Raw genomic sequence first — 23,600 nt, 5'->3', positions numbered from 1 at the left:
GTCTCGTGAAAAAAGCATCTTTGGGATAACTATGACCTGGATGACTGAGAATCTCCACAGACCTAAACCGAGAAACAACCTCCAGACGATGTAATCCTCCCCCTTTCTTCCCATGTATTCACAATAACAGTCTGCTGCTGAACAACCATGTTTAAAGGTTGCAATTTGAGTGAAAAGCATATTGAGAACGGGACACTCCTGTTCTCAGAGGAGGCAGAGCAGAAGATACAGCTATAAAAAATTTTTTTTCTTTGCTCATTTCATCAGCAGTGATCACTAGGACATACTACGATTTCTTGATGCGCCAGAAACACCCTACTCTGCCTACAAACCTTCCCCAGCAGCAAGTCTTCATGCTGGCAGAGCCCAAACGCAAACCTTCAAACTTCTGGCAGAATATTAGCAGGCTGGCACCGTTTCGAAAATAAAGGGAGGCAGCCTGACCTTGTGCCTGAATCCCTTTTGAGACAGCACTTTATGCTTCGTCCTGCAAGCCCAAGCACTGCCTCCACCTCTGGTTTAGCATCCTCTTCCCCCACCCCCCACTCCCGACTCCTTTCCTTTGGATCAACTGGAAGAGCTTTGAAGTGTTATGATCCTTTTGTGTACGTGTGCATGTGTGTATGTCGGTGAAAATGAACTGAGACTGCCCATACAAATGCGTACCTAGGAGAAGACGGATGACAGAATATATGTATTTTTTAATTCCTTATTTTGTCCCTTTTATTCTGGACCACCCTTTCATCTGGGAACCTTTATTTGGGGATTCAAAAAGACTGACAGGAAAAGACAACAGTAGATGAGCAGCTACCACCACTTCTCGGTCATTTGCTCTGAGCAGCTGCTTGACATTCTTACTGGTGCCCATTTTCCTGGGATGATGAGGTTCTCCCTTCCTCTTATCCAAATTTTCAGAAATCCAGAACAGCCTGAACATTCCCAGAGATCAGATGTCACCTTCTCTTATGTCAAACAGCTGATCTGGAACCAGTACTTGATTAACCAGCCTGAAGTGTGGCTAACAGCCAGGACATTTTTAGTCTAATTGAGTTAATGTATATAGGGGAGGGGAAATGAGCCTAAATTACCTTTTAATTTCTTTTACTTTCTATAAACATTTTCTCATAACTCCTGGCCAACAATACTTTTCTTCAGTGTTTATAAAATGTTTATTTATGTAACAGTGCAAATAACTGTATTTTGTAAGTTTGTAATCTGTCTTGTCAGGTTTTAACTTGATGCCTCTTTTGCCTCTTCTTTTCCACCGAAGAAAGCCAACATTTGGAAGCCTGTATCAACCTTCCACAACTTGATGTCCTCTAATTGTGTGGAAGTCCCATTCCAAGAATTCCAAAATAGGTGCAGTGAGCTTTTGTGGACTCTGGGAGTTACAGTCCAGGTATATCTAGGAGGCAAATTATGGAAGAAAGGCTGACCTATATTCCTAAAGATACAATACGTAGATTTATCTAAAGATTAATTTCAGACATGCCAGGCACTTACAAACTAAGCAGTATTATTTGGAACTATTATCACCTATGCAACACTCTGCAGAGGAAGTGAGGGTGCGTAAGACAGGGATACAGATTCGCCAATTTTTATGGAGAGTGTATATTCAGATACTAACCACTTAAAATTGATGGCACTCTCTCTCTCTCTCAATATAATCTTTTGATTAGATAAAGTTTTGCCTTACAATAGTGAAATAGATAGAAGCCATAACTGACTGAATCCCATTGTTTAGGGATTTCCTGGTACTGTGAAATTAAAGTGAAGAACCCAATCTACCCTGGCATGACATTACTCCAGGGGAGTGAGCATTCAGCAGTGTGATGCAAAAAGTTGCAGGGTCTAACTGTAGCTGACCAGCCTTCAGTTATAGAAAGCTAGAAGCATGTACAGAATCATTCTTGCACTTTCTCTTTCCCTCTTTGGAGGGGTTACATTTAATTTCATAAAGAAAATTGTAAAACTGACTTTCACTCTTGTGTCTTTTTTTCTTATGCAGAAATGACTGGTAACCCAATAAGCATGTCCTTTGCATTTGATTACCCTTAAATGAACAATTAGTAGTTTGCCTTGGAGCAATCAGCACAGTTTTTATTTCATACTAAGTGTATCCTTGTGTTTAGTATGTATCATTATGTATCTGTAGTTCTACATATTGAAATGGTAGTTTCATTCCCAAGAAAACCAAACAATATAGGAAAGGGTAGGATAGCAGAAGCATATATCCAAAGTTTCTAGGCAGTCAAAACTCCTCATCTTTTACCTTAAAAATAATATAAGAATAAATTAACATCTGGTCATGCTGAGTCTCAAATAGCAATCATGTTAATTATGCAGGTCACTCACCCTTGTGTTAGTATATGAATACATACATCAGAATACAATTTCAACAGTTGCAAAGATAACGGCTAAATATTTTGTCTTTGAATTAACACTCAATTGTCATAACCACATAATCATATTGTTTTCTTGCCATAATGCAGAAATGGATCCACTGTCTTCTAGGGTAACTTTTCAGCTTTCCAATCCAATCTACGGTCATGGAATTCCTTCCATCCCCCACTCAAATAATTGGGTCTGACATTTATTAATATTTTTTAACATTAGCCACCTTCAGACAAGTGCTGTGTCCTGCTGCAATGCTAACACAATATGTTTAGTTTGAAAGCTTGTTCAGTAGGCACATATTGCCACAAACACACTTCTCATCAGATATTTTAACCATTCTTTGAGACTTTCCAGGTTGCCTGAACATACTACTATCTGGAAATTAGGAACTGTAGTCTGTAACAAAACATTCCGGTTTTCCAAAACCTAAAGTGGTCATTCTGATTAGAATGATATAATGAAGCATAAAGCTAATTAAACTGTGATGTGGGAGAAATAACATTTATGCACTTGTTTGAGGTATTTTATAAATATAATATGTTAAGGTTGCAGTTTAATCACTCAAGAAAACAGCAAGTAGTAAAAGAAAGCTGGCAGTGATGCTAGTGTCATGGCCCAAGGTATTTTTATATTTATATGGTTACATTTAAAACCTTAAAAGTCTTTGGTTGCTTCTACAGTAATTGAGAGGAATACAGATGAAAGTCTGAGTCAGGTGAGACTTCCACAAATTGAATGGAATGTATTTTAACAATATTACAATTTCACAATTTTGTTTTAAAAAAGCTATCATACGTACACAGGCATAAACATTGTTCTGAGATAATCTGGAAATAGGCCAGATTTCAGAACAGAGTGCGGTTTCTTTCATTTAAATGGAAAAAAATTTGAATCCCACCACTGGTGACATGTTATGTAGCGTGGCGAATTTGACACCTGTGGCCTACACCACAGCCTCCAACCTAAATTTGGGGTCCAGTGGTACTGTAATTGCAACACAGGCAAGGCTATAAACTGCTCTATGTAATAGTAATCACTTGAAGAAAGGTAAAATAAAACCATTAACACATAGATCAATTATTTTTGCTTGCTGCTTATCTTTCAAAGTTCTGATCAGTGATCTGATCAGCTTAGTGCTTTGCCACATTTCACCTCACATTCTTCTAAATAGATGAGTTTAGCATTATTCGCATCAAATAAGGAGTATGGCAAATAATTGGTCACTCTATTTGGCTTTGAGCAGGCTTTGCCTTGAATTCTAGGCCGCACACATTTAAGGATTCAGAAAAATCAGAACAGGTTCAGAGAAAGATGATGAAATTAAGCCCTATGAAGAGGCTGAAAGAACTGGGTGTACAGCCTTGAGAAGTTGACAGTGGCATTTTCCAAAGATCTATTGTACCCCATCCCAGTCACTTCTTTGTGAGATGAGCAGCTATATAAACTAGATAAATAAAAGTCACAAGTAACATGAACTCTGAATTCTCATTAGGGGGTGCATGGCATGAAACAGATGTAAGTTACAGAAAGGCAGATTGTTAGAAAAAGTTTTCATTTGATAAGAACCAATTACCTGGAGGGTGGTGGGTTCTCTCTATTGGTTATTTCAGTGGTTAGGTAGGCATGTTTCTGGAATGCCAATTTAAATCCCTACCCTGAATAGGCAGTTGAACTTACTAAATTATTCCTTCTAATACCAACCCCCCTCCCAACTTTCATTAAACATGGTAAAATTTCAATTCTCTAAAAGTATGCGAAATTTAAAATTAAAACATTTATTGCCAAGAAAGAAAGAAAAATCTGCTAATCTCACTTTAATATTTTTCTTTCATTGAAACCTGCAAATTGTTTTAAAATTTTATGGATGGTGTAAGATGTGAATCAAACTACTGTTCCTTAGTAAATTAGAGGCAGGTAATGTGAATTCCTTCAGATGTTTTAAATCACAATTCTCACAATCCACTGTTAATAGCTTTGCTGACTGAGACCCATAGCAATTGTGATCCACAACTTGTAGAATGTGCAGATTGCCTATCTGTCAGGGATAAACAGTTTCTAGCACAGTGCAGATTGAAAGGCCTAAACATCATTTAAATGTAACAACATATTTTTGAGGATTGTAGTTGCAAAAGAAAAAAAAGCATTAAGCAACACAGTCAATCTTTATTGAAAACTGAAGTATTAATACATAACAATTCCTGTTACATAAACGTGCTTTTAAGAATTTAACTCTGAGCTCATCTACTCATTCGATTGTATAATAAAAATGAATTTTACACAATTGGCTCAGAATGGAATTGCCACTCCTATGTGTTGATGCAAAAGATGTGATGCTTTAAACTTCTGGAAGACAACATTGACCTAAACTTGGGGAAAAGTACCAATACAACTGTTTTAAGACAGTTTCTTTTTTTTAAAAAAAAATTATATAAAAAGGAAACCTGTGCCTATTTCATAACAACACTATTACTGGGGCCTCTTGCACTTCTGTTGCATGCATTCCCCTTTTCACCCCACAAGGGCAGCCAATAATAGCACTACAATAAAATCCCACTAACAAATCCATTCTACTAAAAACAAGTTTGTACAGCAGCAAGCTAAGTGAAGCTTCCACAGTTTGCTTGCTAAGTGCTCAAAAGTCATATCAGATTAGAAAAAGTCATATAGATACTGATGACAGAGAATTGGAAGTCAAACTGTTCAGACTATCTTGGCATGTTAAATTGGCTCCCGATATTGGGATGCTCAAATAGCTCCATGTCATTTTAGAAAGAGTGCCCATTTCATTTAAAATCAGTATCTCATAAATACCAATGTCTTCGGTAGGCTGAAGAGAAAATTCAAGGATAATACAACCCCTCCCCAGTTACTTGTCACTTGCTGTCTTTCAATCTCTACTGACAGGTTGAACAAGAATTAGATGTTTAATATAAATGCAGCTCCTTTGCTGCACTGCTGTCTCCCTTTTGCTATTATTCCACATGGATGGGATTGTTAGATATACTGAGAATGACTACAGAGGAAAAAGTTGAGAGGGAAAGCCAAGTGCAAACAAACACTGCACAGGTTAAAAACAAATCACAAAGTGATTTCTAGATTGGGGCTCAGTGTTTGCAGGCAAAGGCAGAAAGGTAATGTACTAAATTAGCAAACCACCTAATGCAGAATGCAATGTTAAGCTTCACTGTCAGAAAATGATTATCAATATCTTTTTTTTTCTTGCCCCAGAACAGACCCTTAGTGTTGGGTGTTTGCTTCTTAGAATCAACAGAACAATGTAATACAAACTAGTTGAAAATGTTTTGCTTCCCTGCATTTTGACTGTAACAAAATTAATTTAGTTTTATAATGCCAAAACCAAGCAATAAGAATGCTCAGTAGAAACACACAAGAACAAAAGGTTTTCCCTAATAAATTCAAAATTCTCCACTGAAGTTAAAATTACTTTGCAATGGTCATGGAATATTGACTATATGGAATCTGTGCCAAGTTTTAGTCATGACAGATTAAAAACTCTGCTCTCACAGGGTTACATTTCAGGAACCCAAATAAAGCAAAACTTCTTCCTTCCATTATCTCCATCGTGGCATCAAGACACATTTTGTGGTAATGTATGAGCTTCTCAGAGTATTTCAATGTATGTCTACCATAATATTTTAGTTATACAATTATTACTTCAATTAAAAATGGGAGATTCAGTTTCATGTCAGTTGGTTAGCGTTAATACCACTGATTACATCTACAAGTATTTCTTGGCCAAATATAAAGTAGAATGTGTCTATTTTGCTATTTTCAAAAAAAAAAAAAAAAGACACTTCAAATATTGTGTTATCTAGTTTGAAAATGTCTCCTAAACAATGCCTTCAGTATTATTTAAAACCTAGCCTTTGAAATTAAACTCAGATCTTTTGTTTTCTGTTATTGCTGTAATATGTTACTGTATTCCCCTCTAGAGCTGCATTTGTTTGAAAGCAGCTTGATTGGAGCCTTGTCTCTGCTGCATCAACCTCCTTTGAAGGAGTTTCAATGCAGCTACATACTAAGAATTAGAGGCTTTACCTCACCCACCCTCCCATATAGGAATTCTAACCAGGGAACTAACAGCCAGGAGAAAAAAAAATCCACAATATCCTGTCTAGTACACCCATTTGAAGTACAAACTTTGTTTCATAGTCATGCTTTTTTAAATTATTTGCAACAATATACCAAGCTATATACATCCTCTCATCACTGTGCTTTTGGTTACTTTCCTACTGACACTATCGGAGATATGGACTTATCTCCAATAAAATATCATTGCCCCCTCCCCCCAAATTCTGGAAGGTGCAGTAATTTTTGCAAGAAGTACTATTCCTCAAGGGACAGCATAGTACTATTCCTCCATTGCAGATGAATCCCATAAAACAACTCAGAAAAAAGTGCTCGAAGTCTGATTACCCTAAAAGCTGTTACTATCACTGTATTTTTTTTAAAAAAACAACAACAACCAAGGAAGTATTTGGAAACTGAAACTTGAGGAAAACCAAATACAATTTATCTTTATCATTTACAAAGTGCTGCACTGGCTACAGACATCAGGACATTTATATAAAGAGATAAGCTTTTATTTTCAACATGTCCCTGGCAAACTATTTTTCAAAACTCACATCTGTGATAATGTGGCAAGAAACATTTAACTTTAAAAGCCTGCTACACTGGCTAAGTGTCCATACTGAATAATCAATAAGTTTAAGGAGCACTCTTCAGAATGATGACAACGTCACAAATGGAATAGCTAAGCAGACCCAAATGGCAAGAAAGAAAGAATTTGCTTGTTCTATGGATACAGAACTTTCTCGGCTGCAATAAGTGCTCAAGATTAAAATGTAAGAATACATACGATTATGTTGTGTCACTGGCATTTGGATAAAGATATTATATAATGATCCAAAGAAAATACATTTTATGTAAAACAAAAGAGTATGTTATTGTTCAAACGTCGTAAAAGCCGTTTCAAAGGGATTTGAGGCACAGAAGATTCTTGCCTCAGAAGAAAAAATAGGATGGTAGTACTAAAATCAGTTTCCAAGCTACATATAAGTAGTTGTAATATCTGATTTAAAAACTTATCATCCCAATGTTGGGATGCTCAGTCTCACCATTAAAAAACCCCAACAACTTGCAAATATTTTACCAATACTATAAACTAATCTACAAATGTTAAGTTTAAAAGGGAACATTTTAACCTTTGACTACACTATTTATTGCAGACAGGAAATACTGGGAATAATAATTGGTGCCAATTCAAAGAAAGCCCTTGATTGCTTTTAGCACTGAAATTAAAACCTAAAATAAAAATTTAAAAATCCCATAATAATTTTGGTGCACAAACTGGTTCCAAGACTAGCCCTATATCGCCACAGCATTGACTGAGGTACTTCTACAAAGACTCAAAGCTGCAGGTAAGGAGTTCGCTGCAATGAAATACTGCATCTGTTTTCTTAATTTCAATTTTTCCAAATGCAATTTAGGAGGTAAAAAAGTATATGCCCAAGATTATGCCAAAAGAAAAGTATTACCAAAAAGAATCTTTGTACTTGATCACTTTTGAATTTAGTCCTACTTTTAGGTATATTCTAACAATTGCTTCCATACTTGGTTCATATCCATGCTGCAAGGAAAATAAGTCAATAAAATGATTTAATTAGTTTGCTCCCCTTTAATATATATAAAAAAGGACATTTTTCTTCAGAATATGTTGAATTCTTTTCTATTGAAATATTGATATGACTATGCTTTTACAAAAGAAAGCTGCTCAAACTATCAATCTGGCCAAGATTAGCCCATTTTTGTTGGAAGGGTGGACCTGAACAAAATTGAACAAAATTCTATTTTACAGCAGTGTGGAAATCATTGACATCAATCACTTAAGACTGTTCTTAGGAGGTAAACCATTATGTGGATGATTTTCCACCAAATATTCCAATGATGATTAATGATTTAGATAGCAAGACTTGTAACCATATTTTTCCTGTAATGTTTTTGTCCTTGAGAATGTCTATATTAACACTGAAACCAAAAAGTGGAAATATAAAGAACTTACAAATAACAAATGGTTCCTTTGCAAGATTTCTACAAAATCATTTTCCAGTCACTGAACCGGAAAGAAAAATACCACCATTTTTTCTCCCTTTACCTGGTGTCTTAAAACGTTAACACACTTGCTAATTAGAATGATGAAAAAAAATCACTGTCACAATTCTACCTCTTTAAGACCCTGCGAACATCACAACAGTGCATTAGTGATATAAACTGTAAAATACTTTTCGGCTCCTTTGGATTTTGCATATGACAATTTTTGCATCAGTCAGAGCAGGTAGGTTGAGCAAGCTTTGCGAGTTTTAGACATGCATTCAACTAGATATGAATCAATAAATTTATACTCCCTTTAATCATTATAATTAGCTAAAAATTGCAAGACAGTCCACAAAACAGGATTTGCTTTAAGACTAACTGCTGGAGTTCCAAGATGTAAGATATGCAGCACTGGGAAGTCTTCAGTGGAATTAGTGTTTAGCAAAGGATTGCAAGCATTCAGAAGAAACAAGTCCTGGTTGGAGGCATGAAGGCTTCAGCACCAACTTTTAAACCTCAATTACTTGATTGCATATCTCCCATCTTCAAATCTGCATTCAAAAAGAGGCAAAAAAAGAGAGCTAAATATCCACTCTGACTTTTGATAGTCCTACACTGGCGAAATCACTACAGCTATAAATATACAAATACTTACACTGGGTAATGGTGATCACCACTGTGGGGGCACATAACTATAGGTTGGAGTTCCTGGAGCTCGATAAGTGGGCATTGTAACTTGGTGAGGGGCTACGGGAGTTGGGGAATGTGTTGTCAACAAGGTACCTGGGGAGGAAAAAATATTTCCACACTTAATTGCTTCATAATTAACACTCTTCGTTGTTTATAAGTAATTTTGAAGTTGGCATAGCCATCAGAATTTGTTACAGAAATTATATTTGCAAACTCTGCTGTCCTGTTTTTGTTTCCCCAGCATTTTGTATCTTATACAGCCTATGCCTTCCAAATATTTTAGGACTGTAACTCCCAGAATTCCCAATTAAAATGATATTAAGACATGGCACAGAATTAAATTCACTTCTTGAAATACCATGTTAAAAGTTCTCTCTGCACTTTGACAGACAACTAATAAATATTCTATAAATCAGAATACAGGTAGTCCTCCATTTATGACAATTGAGTCCAAAATTTCTGTTGCTAAGTGACAGTTAAGTCAGTTTTGCCCCATTTTATGATGTTTCTTGCCACAGTTGTTAAGCTAATCACTGCAGTTGTTAAGTCAGCAACCCGTTGTTAAGTGAATCTGGCTTCTCCATTGACTTTGCTTGTCAGGTCACAAAAGGTGATCACATGATCCCAGAACATTACCACCATCATAAATATTAGTTGCCAAGCATCTGAATTTTGATCATTTGACCATAGGGATGCTGCAATAGTTGTATGTGTGAAAAACAGTCATAAGTCACTTTTTTCAGTGCCTCTGTAACTTCGAATGGTCACTAAACAAACTGTTGTTAAGTCAAATAACTACCAGTACTTTGTATACAATTGACTTGTGAGGCTCATTGTCACAGAAGGGCCTGCATTTTAAAATGTGTTTGATAGATGAAAGATTATTAGTTACAAGAGTCAAGAATGTTAGTGCTATGTGCCAAAGAGATTATCTGTTTACCAATGGTTGTCTGAGAATTTATATGTAGCAGCCAACCGGCCCCACTAATGAGTATCAACTGCTCTAAAACACCAATACCACATCACAGACTGTTGGAATAAAAGAAAATTCACATACCTGCAGACATTGCCATTGTGGTCCCAGCCACCATTCCCATGGTGACACCATTTCCTCTGGGAGGTGGAATTGGTGCTGGATACATAGTTGCAGGCATTCCATTGGGCTGCACAACTGTAGTGTGATGGATTACGTGGGGTGGTGCTGCATATAAAGGCTGTGTGTAGTAAGTGCCTTGCTGTTGAAAAAAATGGTTGGTTTACTAAAATTCTTTCCAGTACTACTGATACATACTAAAAGGCCACATGGTTTCAAGGAAATGCCATTATTTTACTTATACACATCAGGTATGAGTCGGGCCCTTCAAAAAGGAAAAAAAAAAAAAAGAACGGATTACTGTTCATCAGTAATAATGAGTTTTCAGTTCTCTCAAAACTATTCCTAATTAACTGCTCAATCAATCTGAACTAATTGGGAAGCACAAGTGCAATTGCATGTTAACCAGAATTGCTGGCTTGTATCTCTAAATAATCCAGAAACAAGAAGCCAATAATCATGTTGTTTTGAAGGCAAATTATCAACTATAAGCCAGAATTCACTAAAATTCTGATTTATACTATACAAATGATTAATGATTAAACCCCTGCCCCAAGCCATCACAGCACTAAGAATCTAGAAAATGACAACAGTTCCACTTGTTATATAATTAACTCAAAGAACTCTTTTTACCTGTGCATATGGATTCTGCTGTGGATAGGCACTTCGAACTGGGTATACTGCAGTTTGATAAGGATTGGGAGATGAAGAATAAGGAGGCACTGTACCACTGGTAGGTGAGCAAGAGACTTTATATGGTGTGCCTGGTGTATAACCTATATTAAAAGATAGCCAAGTGTCAACGTTGTGTTTCAACAATTTGCAATATTCATATTATTAAATGGTGAAAAACAGCATGATCCATTTTTAAAAAATTAAAATAGGAACAAATTGCTGCCCACAACATATTATTTATTTATTTAAATGACGATCCATAACTCAACATGACAATTATGGGCAGCTAACAACAGTTAAAAACACAATATTAAAATAAATATAAATTGGCAGCCAAAGTTAAAAACCCTACAATCGATATAATCATCCTGTAGCTCAGCCCTCATGTCCAGAGATGGAATCTCTAGAACAGTAAAATATGTACAATGATCAAGAATAGTCAAGAAAATACTCAGTGTTTAATATTTAGAAACACAAAATAAGCACAATGTAAAAAGTAATGTTTCTTATCATTTATTCATCAATTTGTATGTTGCCCGACTCTCAATGACTCTGAGAGGTTCACAAAATGCCTAGTATGTTATGGCATAAAACTACATTCTTGATTACTACTACTGTCATAAATTCTGGATTATTGCCATTACAAAATTTGATAAAAAAGTATTTACAGGTTGTCCTCCAGTTACAAGGGCTTTTGGGACTGGAATTTCCATTGCTAAGTGATCCAGTCTCTACTACTGTGGGTTAAATTATGGTTGAAATTAGATGTATAGTTTATTTTGGAATATTGTAGTATAGATTAGAAGTCTAGAATCTGATTCAGAATGGATATAGGAACATCTGACATAAATTAGAAAGAACAAAGCTATTAAAGGTCAAATGATTGAAAACATTCCTTGCTGACTGTGGATGTTTTTAAACCTAGATTAAAAGAGGGTGCTTACCTACTGAATTTAGTTCTTTCTATAATACCTAAATACCTTTTGTTTCCTTCCCTGTCCACTTAGTTCATTATTCAGTTTCTTCCCCCTTTCATTTTCCTTTCTTTAAACTAGCTTCATTTTACGTATTTTAACTTTTCTTTAGATTTATTTTCTACACTTGCAGTATTACCATTTTTCAATTTCAATTACAGCAGTTGGGACATTGTCTTCATCATTTTTTTCTTGGGCATTAAGAATTAAAATATTCATTTATATTGCTCTTCAACGCATCACTATAATTCCCACAAAAAGCTCTAAAATACTTCTAGCATTCCTTCACCTGAGTTTCATTGCTGAAGTTCTTTGTGCAGCCCTATTGTGCAAACCAAATGTTTTTGCTTTCATCAAAATTGTTCGGCCTTTTGTCTCCCTATTTTCATCTTAACCATCCCTTATTCTCTTTGATTACATTCTTTGCAACCATTTTTTCCTATATACATATTATACAATGTATTTCTTTCATCCTCATTTTTTTCAGCCATAATTTTCTTACATGCATTTTTTCTCACCCAGGTGGCAATCATGTGATCGTGGGACACTGCAACTCTTATAAATGCACACCAGTTGCCAAATGGTGAAGGTGATGATGATTGTGCGAGGTGGGGACATTGTGATGTTCAGAACTTGGACGACTGATCGTAAAACTCTTTTTTCAGTGCTATTGTAACTTTGAACAGTCGCTGAACATGCAATCAATAAGACAGGACTATTTGTACTTTCCTTCATGTATTTAGATTATCTTCATTCAAATCTATTGCATCTTTATTTTTTTCTTAGTGTACAGATATGTAACATTCCTTCCTTCCATTCTATTCCCTTCTTGTTCTTAAGCATTCACTCTTCTAATGTTCCAAATTACAATATTCTATGCACCATGGTCATCACCAAATGGCCCCATATAGATCTCTGCCAGTTAATATAGCTTTGGACAATCAAGGTTTTCACATGAAATTTTTAGTGACTAATATAGAGAAGGCTATATTATTTTACTTAGTCAGATCTGTGTGAAAACCAAGTTCTCTGTTACTAATGTGGACAGTAACAGTCAGTTCTGGCAAATTTTGAATAACATGCCACCAACACAACCAAGGCCCTGCTTTACCCCAAGCATGGTCACACTATTCCATGCAAATTAGGAGATTTAATCTAGAAACTAACTTGTGACCCCCATATACTGTTGTACACATACCACCAACCTGGAGGCACTTACAGTGCAACATTGAACTGCTCTTTCTGCATAAGGAACACATAATGACATTGTTGAACTGCTTTTACTGTTACAATTTTTTGGGGGATTAATATTGAATCGGAATCTGCCTTCCTGTAACTTCAATCCATTATTAAGCATCGTGAGCTCTGGAATATCGGAGAACAGTCTTTATCTTCTTCAGTATGACATCCTCTCAGGTATTTTGAAGAATAATATTATGCCCCCCTGCGTCTTCGTTTCTTAAGGCTAAACATTCCCAATTTCTTCAATATCTCTTCATGGGACTTAGTTTCTTATCCCCTGATCATCCGTGTTGCTCTTCTCTGAGCCTGTTTCAGTTTATCTGAATCCTCTTTAATATGCAATAATCAGAACTGGACACAATACTCAAATTGGGGACCTGACCAAAGAAGAATAAATTACAACTATTACTTCCTCTGATTCGGAAACTACCAGTGCTAATATACTTTAAAACTGCATTTGTCTTCTTTGCAGTAAAAAAATCCCCTACAGATTAATATTCATAAATGAACAATTCCAAATTTTTTATAAGCATTATCATCAAGCGAAGTATTTTCCTATCTACTTTTTCCTAGGTGAAGAACTTTGTGTCTATTAAATTCTATTATTTCTAGCCCATTTTCTTTCCTACCAAACTATTCCTGATTTTTTTCCTATTATATATTACATATTATATATTACAATAGGTAATATTGTACCTATTTTGTGTTACCTAAGTTGATAACCATACTTTCTACCTCAACTACACCCAATTTTCAAATGTAATCTTTCAATATCCTAGTCAAATCACATCTAAAGACCAAGGAAGCTTTCAAACAAAGAATTATTGATATGGCTGCAATACTTAAATGTGTCACATCTATGAAGTGGCTGATTCAACACAAATCAGCCTCTTGGTTAGAAAAATGTTTAACAAGTTACATGTCTCAACATTTCAGAAGAGCTTTCTCTAGAGCTCAGTTTGAACAACTGAACTCCATTGGACATGGGAGATTTCATGGAGTCCCACTTAAAAAAAGACACTGCATTTGTGGAGCACCAGCCATTGAAGACACTGGACACATTCTTGTCGACTGCAAACTGTTGTCTGTTGTGTACTTAGATTCCTATTTAAAAACAAAAAAATACTGGAGCACCCAGGAGAAACAATACCGTGTTTCCCCCAAAATAAGACCAGGTTCAAAAGACACATTAGGGCTTATTTTCTGGTTAGGGCTTATATTTGGGGAAATACGGTAATAAATGCATCCGCCTGGCTGATAATCTTAACGGGTTTATTTTGGGGGTGGGGCTTATATTATGAGCATCCTGAAAAATCATGCTAGGGCTCATTTTCTGGTTGGGTCTTATTTTGGGGAAAATATGGTATTTATTGTAGGAAACACTAATAAGACTGCAGTCTTCATTTCAAAGGCCAAGAGAACAAGAGAGAATATCTAGATCAGACTGGAATTAATTATAGGGGTGATAACATTATGAAAGTGTTTTATTGTTTTCTATGCATTTCTTTGTATTTTTGTATCAGTTTTATATATGATATGGTCAACTGAGTTAATAAAATTTCTACAGAACTAGATTGGACTCTGTGCAATTCATTATCTAGTCCACTCTGACACATAATTATTGAGGAACATTCTATGTTTTTCCAGTTAGTTCTATATACTTGTCATACTTTACAGTTCACAATTAGCTTGTTTATCAGAGCGTCATGGCATACTGTCAAATGTTTTGCTGAAGTTAAGATACATAATGACTACAATATTCACACAATCTATTTAAATTTATCAGATCAATTACTCTGGCAAATACCAGTACTAATACCTGTGCATGAAAAATCCTTCAATTGTTTTTAAGATGTTTGTAGATAATTTGCTTTACCAGTTGTTCTCAATTTTTTCAGGTATCAATTCAGACTGAGAGTTAATTATTATATATATTCTCATTTTTGAAGAACGACAACTTTAGCTTTTTTCTAGTTATCTGGCACTTCTGTTCTCCAGAAATTAATTTTGTAAACAGAGCACTGTATTTCATAAACAGGTAATTTTAATTGGATGTTATTAATGTAACATTTATCCTGGAATCACATACAAATTTCTGAGATACACCTGAAAACATGCATATATATATAGAGGCAGAAATTTCCAGAATTAAGGTTAACTGTAACTTCGCTGACAAAGTGGAGAAGTATTCATGTTAGTGTATCTACTCTTCCCTTTGGGGTGTCCTGGTTTTTTAATTTAAAATTGTTTTCCATTGATACAATGTAACACTGTTTTAAAACCACAATGGGTAGTTCCATACCATTATCTCAATAAACTGCTTGAGGAGACCAGTAAGCGGAACAGAATTCAGTTCATGATGCAGATAGACCAGATACTTTAGTGCATCCTAATTCACAGCTAAACTCCAAACTCCCTTAATGTACTAATTCCTTGAACAATCATCAGGAATTCTCAAACTTAGAGGAAGAAAGTTTATGTATCAACATATACAGGAAGAAAAACCTGCACTGCTTTCTTCCTGATAATGGCCAAGCTTTGATCTTATGAGACTAAAAAGAGGATTATTCCAGCCATTCCTTCAACTCCTAGAGCTTCCAGTAAAACCCACCCTTTTCAAGATGATTTCTCCTTGTTCTTTGCTATTATGTACTTGTGAATCATAGCAATCTGTGGCTGTCATACTAAGCCTAATAAATGATGTGAATGTGGGCAGAAGTATCTCTGGTTTGATGAAGGAATGTTTCTATGGAGATGGTCTTAGTTTAGCTTTAACTGATATGATAACTGGCTACTTTGGATAGGAACAAGGATATAATCCGGCTTAAAATCCAGTCCTGCTTCTGACATCATTGCCTAAAGGACTAATTTGTCAGAACTTAAATATAATGCCCAATGGGAACTTAAACTCAACACAAAATCTTGTCTTAACATTGAGGCGTTCTATAATTGTAAAAAAAGAGGGTTAATATAACAAGGAGCTCAATCCCTAATAGTTTTAAACTACTCTTTCCATATCACGACAAAGAATGATTGTGAAAATGGACTGTTTGTTCCTATTATCAAAAACGTAGTGAAAAGACTATTCTGAAGGCAAAACCCATATATACCCTTTCTAACAAATAATTTGGGGATTCAAATCCCACTTATATATAAGCACAATGCTGTTCCTCTAAGGGTTACTATGCTTTTCTAAAATACAAGATGGAGAAATGTAATCAATGAAGAAATATCCAGCATGTTACATTTTCCTGCTCTCCTTTGTGTTTGACATTTTCAAACATAGAGAATCTGCATGAAAGTATGTGGCTACTTAGTGTTTACAGTATATGTCACTTACACTATTACAGATATCAACATTGGAAATAACTTAAAAGTTTACATTACTGAAACGTGCAGTAGTACCATTTACCTGTTTGGAATGTTGGATTTGCTGCAGGATATATATTAGGAGAATAAGCAGGAGCAGCAGCTGCATAGCCCATTGGGAATCCAGCTGAAAGGAACAGTTGAAAATTAATTTTCAGATGCATCAATATTGTACTTGTACTATTATCCAACAAACTTAATACTATTGTTTAATATAATTTCAATCCATAAGATGAAGTAATACCTTATATTTTGTCACACATCATTTAAATTCCTGAACTATTTATTTATTTATTTAATTAGCTCATTGATGCTTTTCAAAAAGAGCTCTGTTCAATTGGATGCTCTCCATAGCTGTGGCTTGCAACTCAGAATTCCCAACAATGGATATGCCATGGAATGCTGAGAACTGGTTCATATATCTGGTGGAAATTGAGATTGGGGAAATCTGGTCAAAATTCATCTTTTAACTTTGGTGCAAAAACCTATAGTTTATGTCCTAATCTTTGGCCATAGAATTGAAAACAGTATCGTGACTTTTCATTTTCTATACCAAATAGCATAGATATACATAAACAAAACTATTTTAATTTTTCATGTCCTTATGTAAAAAGGAAAGAAGTTGATGACACACTCCCAGGTCAATATTTTCTTTAAAGCTACTTAACAATTCCAACATAGAACTCTCAGATATGTTTGAAATTTAGGGAACTCAGTCCTAATATATTTTGATGCTATCATTTTCAGGAAGTCTGTAGTTATTTGTGCAAACTGAATTCAGAATTGAGATAATAATAGCATCTGGTCTGATAAGAAATCACAAGAAAGTTTTATGAGATTAAATTGCATACCTGGATACCCAATTCCTTTGGCATTTGCAAAGGGTACCCCAGAAGATCCAGGACTATAAACAGGATTCATGATTTCAACAACTGAAGGGGAAATGTCACACAATTAGTAGACTATAATGCTTTAACAGTATGAATTATTTAAATCTGCTCCCTTCTCTACTATGAACATGAGAATATTACAAAGTACATCTCTGAAAAAAATATTCAAATACCTAGTTAGCAGTGCATCCTGTATATACAACCAAATATGACTGTGAAAGTAGTAGTGATATTTGAACAATTTTATATTGTACCAAGTAGATTAACTGATAATATCTCTAACAGTGCAAATCAGACATTTATTCCATCTCAGATTTCAACAGGACTTACTCTCTCATGACATATAGGGTTAGTTATAAATATTTGTGCTCCATAGGACTTCATAACTGAAAACAAAAAAGTACTTTACTGGGCAAGCATGAAACACCTTTTCTTGTGTTTGTGTTTCAGCATGGAAGGCAGCCATCCAATCACAGAAAATATGCAAATGCTTCAGTAAACTGCAGAACGTATGAGCCCCAAGTATGCTCCAAAGCATCTTTCTATAGCCAAGTCCAAAGTACTGAACGTTATTAAATATTTTCATAAATTAGTACTCTTAAAATTGCAAACAAAAGATATTTACAAGTACATTTCACATCAACGAGTAAGCAATTCCTATAATCTGCAAAATTTCAATAGCTATAAAATACTTTTTAGGATTTGGATTATGGATACTATATTGTAAATATAATCCTGTAATATATTCATTTGTGTTATGAATTTTGAACAGATAGGTTTTAATTTTAAAAAAATACAATACAGGTGGTCCTTGACTTACAACAGTCATTTTAGTAACTGTTCAAAGTTACAACGGCACTTATGACCAATTTTTACTTCACAATCACTGCAGCATCTCCATGGTCATGTGACCAAAATTCAGACGCTTGGCAACTGACTCATATTTATGACAGTTGTAGTGTTCTGGGGTCATATGATCACCCTTTTGTGATCTTGACAAGCAAAGTCAATGGGGAAGCCAGATTCACTAACAACTATGTTATTAACTTAACAAATGCAGTGATTCATTAACAATTGTGGCAAGAAAGGTTGTAATATGGGCAAAAAATTCACTTAAAAACTGCTGCTGAGCAACAGAAAGTTTGGGCTCCATTGTGGTTGTAAGTTGAAGACTACCTGTATTCTAATTTGGGGAACAAACTGCTTCTATTTTGGAATAGAGTCATGCTATTTAATCGGGAAAAGATCTATTCCTACCAGCTACCAACCAAGCTGATATTAAGAACTTCTAATGCCTAAGGACAGGTTGATGGGGAAAAAAGGATTTATTAGTCAAATACTGCACTGAATTATCCCTTACAAAATTAACCATAACTAGGAAAACTAATACTAGTTAGTGAACTACAGTATATCTAATTCACAAGGTTGCATTAGCAGAAGTTTTCACATAGCTTTCAAAGACAAATAATTTGATTAATTTTGATGTAATTACTGTGTACTTAACAGAGACTAATGTTTTCTCTAGTTGAAGTTTTAGCTGGCAAATAACTTCAAATTTCATTGTATTTAAAAACAGATTTCTAAGCATCTGCTCAAGAATTCAACATCTTTCTAGACAACTACAAACAATATAAAATTCTACTAAAAATATTCACATAGCTTATCCCAGCTAATTTATTTAGAAACAAATGTTACACAAAACATTTAAAAGAGGTGTTTTGCAAAATAAGTTGCCATGAGTGAAGCACACTCCTCCCTGAAGCATTAAAGCAGCTATGTTCTCAGCTCAATTGCTTTAAAAGGTTTCCCACTGAGTGCAGTAACATGACACAGTTGCTTCAACCATTCCAGAGAATATAGCTTCTTTAAACTTTTTGAAAGATGCTTAGCTTGTATCAATGTACTCTCCAAGATGCTCCTTTCAAATGTTTACATAGTCCTATTAGAAACTATACAGGACTAGACAGAACCCTGCAAAAACCTCTATGACCTCGTTCAAATGTTTAATAATATAGAAGGCCATGATAAGTTGCACTGCAGCCATCCAGTCCAAACTCTGGTAGGTTATCTCTCTGGAACTAAGTTACCAGTCTCATTCACTCTTAAGTATATAAAAATAATTTTGGTGTCCTGCATTTTAACTACAAATGAATCAACTGTCGTGATTTTTCTTCAATGTGTGTAGAATGTGTCTCACTGTAAGATATTACAATGATACAGAAATATACAGAAATAGGGAGAAGGTTTGGGTTACTGTTCTATTAGCCATAAAACAATAATTTAAGTCCCTTTGCAAGGAAGCTTGGATTTTAAAAAATCCTACACAGAAGAACCACTCTGATTAGTTGGTCCCTTCCACATTAAGTATGTTTTAGTTTGACAGCAGCAAAACATCCAGCATCCAATATTAGATGCACAGATACCAACTGCTGCAACCTATAATAATTAAGCATGTGAATCTGCAATTTTAAGGTGGGAAACTGAAGCTGAAAATAAAAACCACAAATTTTATAGTAATTAATCAAAAGTGTATTATTTAGATAGTTCCACATCACTATAGACTCACTACAGGTTGCTTAAGTTTCATTTTCAAAATAAAATTCTTTTGTAGTTCGCATCAGTGTATAAACACTATTGATGGTCTTACATAAACTATTTAAATGAATAAAACTTTTATCTTAAAAGCATTATATATGATTTATTTTAACAGACTCCAAAGCAGGAACATTTGTTGGTAAAAAAAATCAAGGGGGGGGGGGAAAAGATTTTTTCCTCCCCAGTATCCTGAAGCTTTCTAATCTTTAACTGAAATGTACAAAAGCAGTTGAAAAAGACATAGTCTCAGCAATCTTAGCAAGTCATTACATTTTCACTGGCAAAAAATAAGAGTTAATATATAAGGCTATAAAAATGACATATATTTATAAGAAATTATGTTTATTCAGGGACTTAATTTCCCTAAGGGAAAAATTAACTTGATTTTCAAAAATCATTAATTTTCCCCTCCAGGGAGAGGATGACATACAGCTGTTTTGATGCCATAATCTAAAGTGTAGAAGAATTTCCTGTCATCCACTTTCAGAGCAGGACACAAAACAAATAGCATTGCCCAAGTTTGTCCTATTGCTGGCTGTAATCATACAACACAATGAATCAGTGTGCCAATTACTTTTGTTTTGCACAATGTGTAAGCATAATATTGAATTATACTTCAATTGGTCAAGCAACTGGATGAGAAAACCATGTGTATGTCTTCTGTAGTACCATCACTATTAATTTTAATTTTAAATTCTAGTAACTACCAGTAGCTTAATATTAATATTAGCATTAGAACAACTCAAACATCAGCTACACAATTCATTTTATCCGCTATTTTGATAGGGAACTAGAATAAATGCCAACAATCTACAGCAATCTAATCAGTTACTTATACATTCTTCACTTTACAAATATCTATGGATGAAGCTGAATAAATGGAATGTATGCATTCATTGTTTTACGATAAAATCAATGGCACTAATTGATTTTACACAAATTGCTCATCATTTTAATTTTGATGACCTAAAGACCTAAATTAAAATATTTCAGTTTTCAAGCTATATTTTGAGAAAGGATGCACTTTTTTTCCTGCAAGTCATTCAAATTTACAACCAGAATATATACAAATTCTGGATAAAAAAACTAGAAATAAAATAGATGGAGATTCCATTTAAGAAACATACTGGTATTTTATGCAGCTGGGCTGTGACCTTGGAATGATTATGAACTAGTTCAAAAAGTCAATATAAATATGCCAGATTAGAGCTGAAGTACCTACACTTCAAGTTTAGTACACCCACCATATAAGAGCATGATTTTGACTCTCAACAAGCATACTAAGTACAAACTTGAATACAAATCTATTTTAATTCTTATGTAATTTTTTGTCAACACCGAAATCCAGATTAGATTCAATTGCTCCCAATAACCCAGGCTAACTAATAAATCTGAATTATTCTACCTCCAAGTAACTGTTCTGCTGCCTCACCTTCCAGCTTTGCATCAAAAGCTGCTCCCCCCCCCAAAAAAATATCCATTCTTTATCAGCAGCCCCTCGAATAGGAAAACAACAGCGAGGTCTAGCTACGCTCTTTGCAAGCATCGCTTTGCAGACCCAAAATGAGATGCAGAGCTGGAAGGCCAAGAGACATGAAGGCAAGCGGGTGCCTCAGAAACGTTTCAAGAGCGCAAGGGCGCCCACAAACGCGGGGTCTGCCGCCGAGGCCTCGGCTCGGCCAAGCATCCGCAAAGCTGACGAGCGAGAAGGCCGGGAGCAGAGGAGGCAACTCCCCGGGTCGACTTTCATTCGTGATGGGCCCCTCGGCAAAGGTAGCCAGAGGGAGCCAGCCTGAAAACGACCTACAGCCCCCCCTCCCCTCAGGCAGCGGTTAGGGAGAGGAGAGGGGAGGGGCCGAGGTGGCGCTCCCTCACTCACCCAACAGCAGCGTTTGGTCGCGGCGGCCCCTGCCCGGCGGTCGCTCTCTCGCTCTCGGGGCCTGAGGCGGGAGGGGGCCAAGCCTGGGCGAGGGCTACTGCCGCCGAAAGCTGCCGCAAGAACGAACCCTTCCCGAACGCGCCTCGCCGTCTCGTTCTCCTTCTCTTTTCTCCGGAGAACTGCGCAGCAACCCAGCGGCCCAGAACGTCACATCCGCTCGTCGGCTGTGTGCAAAGGACGGACGATGCCCGCATACGTATGAAGCCCCCAAAGGCGAGCCAAGAACTGTTGTCACATGCGGGAGGAGAGAGAGAGAGAGAGAGAGAGAGAGAGAGAGAGAGAGACGCGGTTCCCAATCACGTGATCGGAGGGGGATTGGCGCCCTTGCTATTAATTGCGAATGGAAGCCCCGTCATCTTTCTTTTTTTCTTCAAAACAAAACAAAAGAACTTCGAATTTAGAGATTTGAGAGTTACCCCTGGGTAATAAATTAGACCCATGTTCACGATAATTAGGCTATAATTTTATGTACAGATATGCACATTATAATAAGAGTCCAAAAGACTGGAGGTTGTTAATATGTACAGAAGTCATATTATCTTAAATGAAAAGGACATGCCGGGGTGTAACTTCTCTAGGGGTAATTGGTTTAGTATCTCGTTCATGTAAGTGTACACCTATATAATAAAATTTGTTTAGTTGTTAGCCTATTATAGCCACAGTTACCCAAAGTGTTAACTTATCAGAAATAATTGCAATATTCTGTTGCAATGTAATTTCTCTAACCTAGAACACAAAATATGTGAAACAAGAATTTCAAGAAAGGCTGCACAAAACTGTGTCTTACTATTTGCACAGAGAAGGGTGCAACAGTGTTTTACTTCCAGCAAAACTGAAAGAAAAAAAATATTGAAATGTTCCTGCTCTATTATTCTTTACCTTCATTAATACAGTGAGCTAGCTAAAAGTAAATATGTGCAAGGATGATTCTGAAGTCCTTAAACTTAACAAACATGAATTGACATTTAGATGCGGGGGAGTTGTTACTGTACTATCAAAACTCAGGAGTAGATTTATATTATAGAGAAATGGATGTAAAACTAGTTTATCAGTCAATGCTCTATTTCTGGCTGAATGAAAACTATCCCTGTAAAATTATGAATTGTTAAAACACAAGAAAGGTGCAAAAATTGTTTTAGCTTTTTACAATGATCATACAAGGATTGCAGCACTGCAGCATTTTTTAAAAAAAAATTCAGGTGCCTCAAAGGGAGATTCTGCAGTTTTTGTCATGAAAGCCACATATATGAAGAGAGGAAAAATGACACATTCTGGCAGTTTCAAAGCATTAGAAGGTTGTGGGTTGCTATTGGCCATACTCAAAGGACTATTGGGCCACCAATGCACAACTGGTCTACAGCAGTGGTTCTCAACCTTTTTAATGCTGTGACCCCCAACCAGTCGTAAGTCGAGGACTAAACCGGTCGTAAGTCGAGGGTAAACCGGTTGTAAGTCGAGGACTACCCAACTGGTCATAAGTTGAGGACTTTCCCTGCCCGGGAGCGCTGAGCATGTGCTGTGCCACCCCCTGCGCCAGCCGAGGCATAGCTGGCAAGCGGCAGAGACGGAGCAGGCCGACCACCGGCTGGGCCACCAGCTGGCCCAGCCCAAGGGAGGTAAGC

At 36.0% G+C, this 23,600-nt stretch overlaps 2 protein-coding genes across 8 annotated transcripts in view; one reads left to right on the top strand and one right to left on the bottom strand.

The window, feature by feature from the left end:
- ARHGEF4 (Rho guanine nucleotide exchange factor 4) overlaps positions 1–6,207 on the top strand; it is a 138,529-nt gene extending 132,322 nt beyond the window's left edge. For 6 of the 7 annotated variants that reach the window (XM_039347163.1, XM_039347165.1, XM_039347166.1 and 3 more), the window contains one exon: positions 268–6,207. In XM_039347163.1, coding sequence (XP_039203097.1) covers positions 268–428 — 161 coding nt within the window. In that variant the 3' untranslated portion in view covers positions 429–6,207. The remainder of the gene's footprint in view (positions 1–267) is intronic. The other variant, XM_039347164.1, reaches the window with a different exon arrangement.
- Positions 4,541–22,197, bottom strand: FAM168B (family with sequence similarity 168 member B). The gene is made up of 7 exons (XM_039347177.1): positions 21,919–22,197; positions 17,406–17,486; positions 16,598–16,681; positions 10,928–11,070; positions 10,259–10,436; positions 9,167–9,294; positions 4,541–9,062 (listed from the first exon to the last, which is right to left on the bottom strand). Exons 2-6 carry the CDS (start codon positions 17,473–17,475, stop codon positions 9,182–9,184), a joined length of 588 nt encoding a protein of 195 aa, XP_039203111.1. The 5' UTR covers positions 17,476–17,486; positions 21,919–22,197; the 3' UTR covers positions 4,541–9,062; positions 9,167–9,181.
- Positions 22,198–23,600: the final 1,403 nt, after the last annotated feature.

This window comes from Crotalus tigris, unplaced genomic scaffold (genome assembly GCF_016545835.1).
Source record: "Crotalus tigris isolate CLP2741 ecotype Arizona unplaced genomic scaffold, ASM1654583v1 scf7180000018053.2689490, whole genome shotgun sequence".
NCBI classification, from domain to species: Eukaryota; Metazoa; Chordata; class Lepidosauria; order Squamata; family Viperidae; genus Crotalus; species Crotalus tigris.
The sequence above is the reverse complement of the archived record's forward strand: the minus strand, read 5'-3'. Positions and strand labels throughout refer to the sequence as shown.

Coding starts and splice junctions, on each gene's coding strand:
- FAM168B (XM_039347177.1), bottom strand. CDS start 17,475: ATGAATCCTGTTTATAGTCCTGGATCTTCTGGGGTACCCTTTGCAAAT. Junction 16,682..17,405: donor CAAAGGAATTGGGTATCCAG/GTATGCAATTTA, acceptor TGTTCCTTTCAG/CTGGATTCCCAATGGGCTAT. Junction 10,437..10,927: donor AGCAGAATCCATATGCACAG/GTAAAAAGAGTT, acceptor TTTTTTCAACAG/CAAGGCACTTACTACACACA.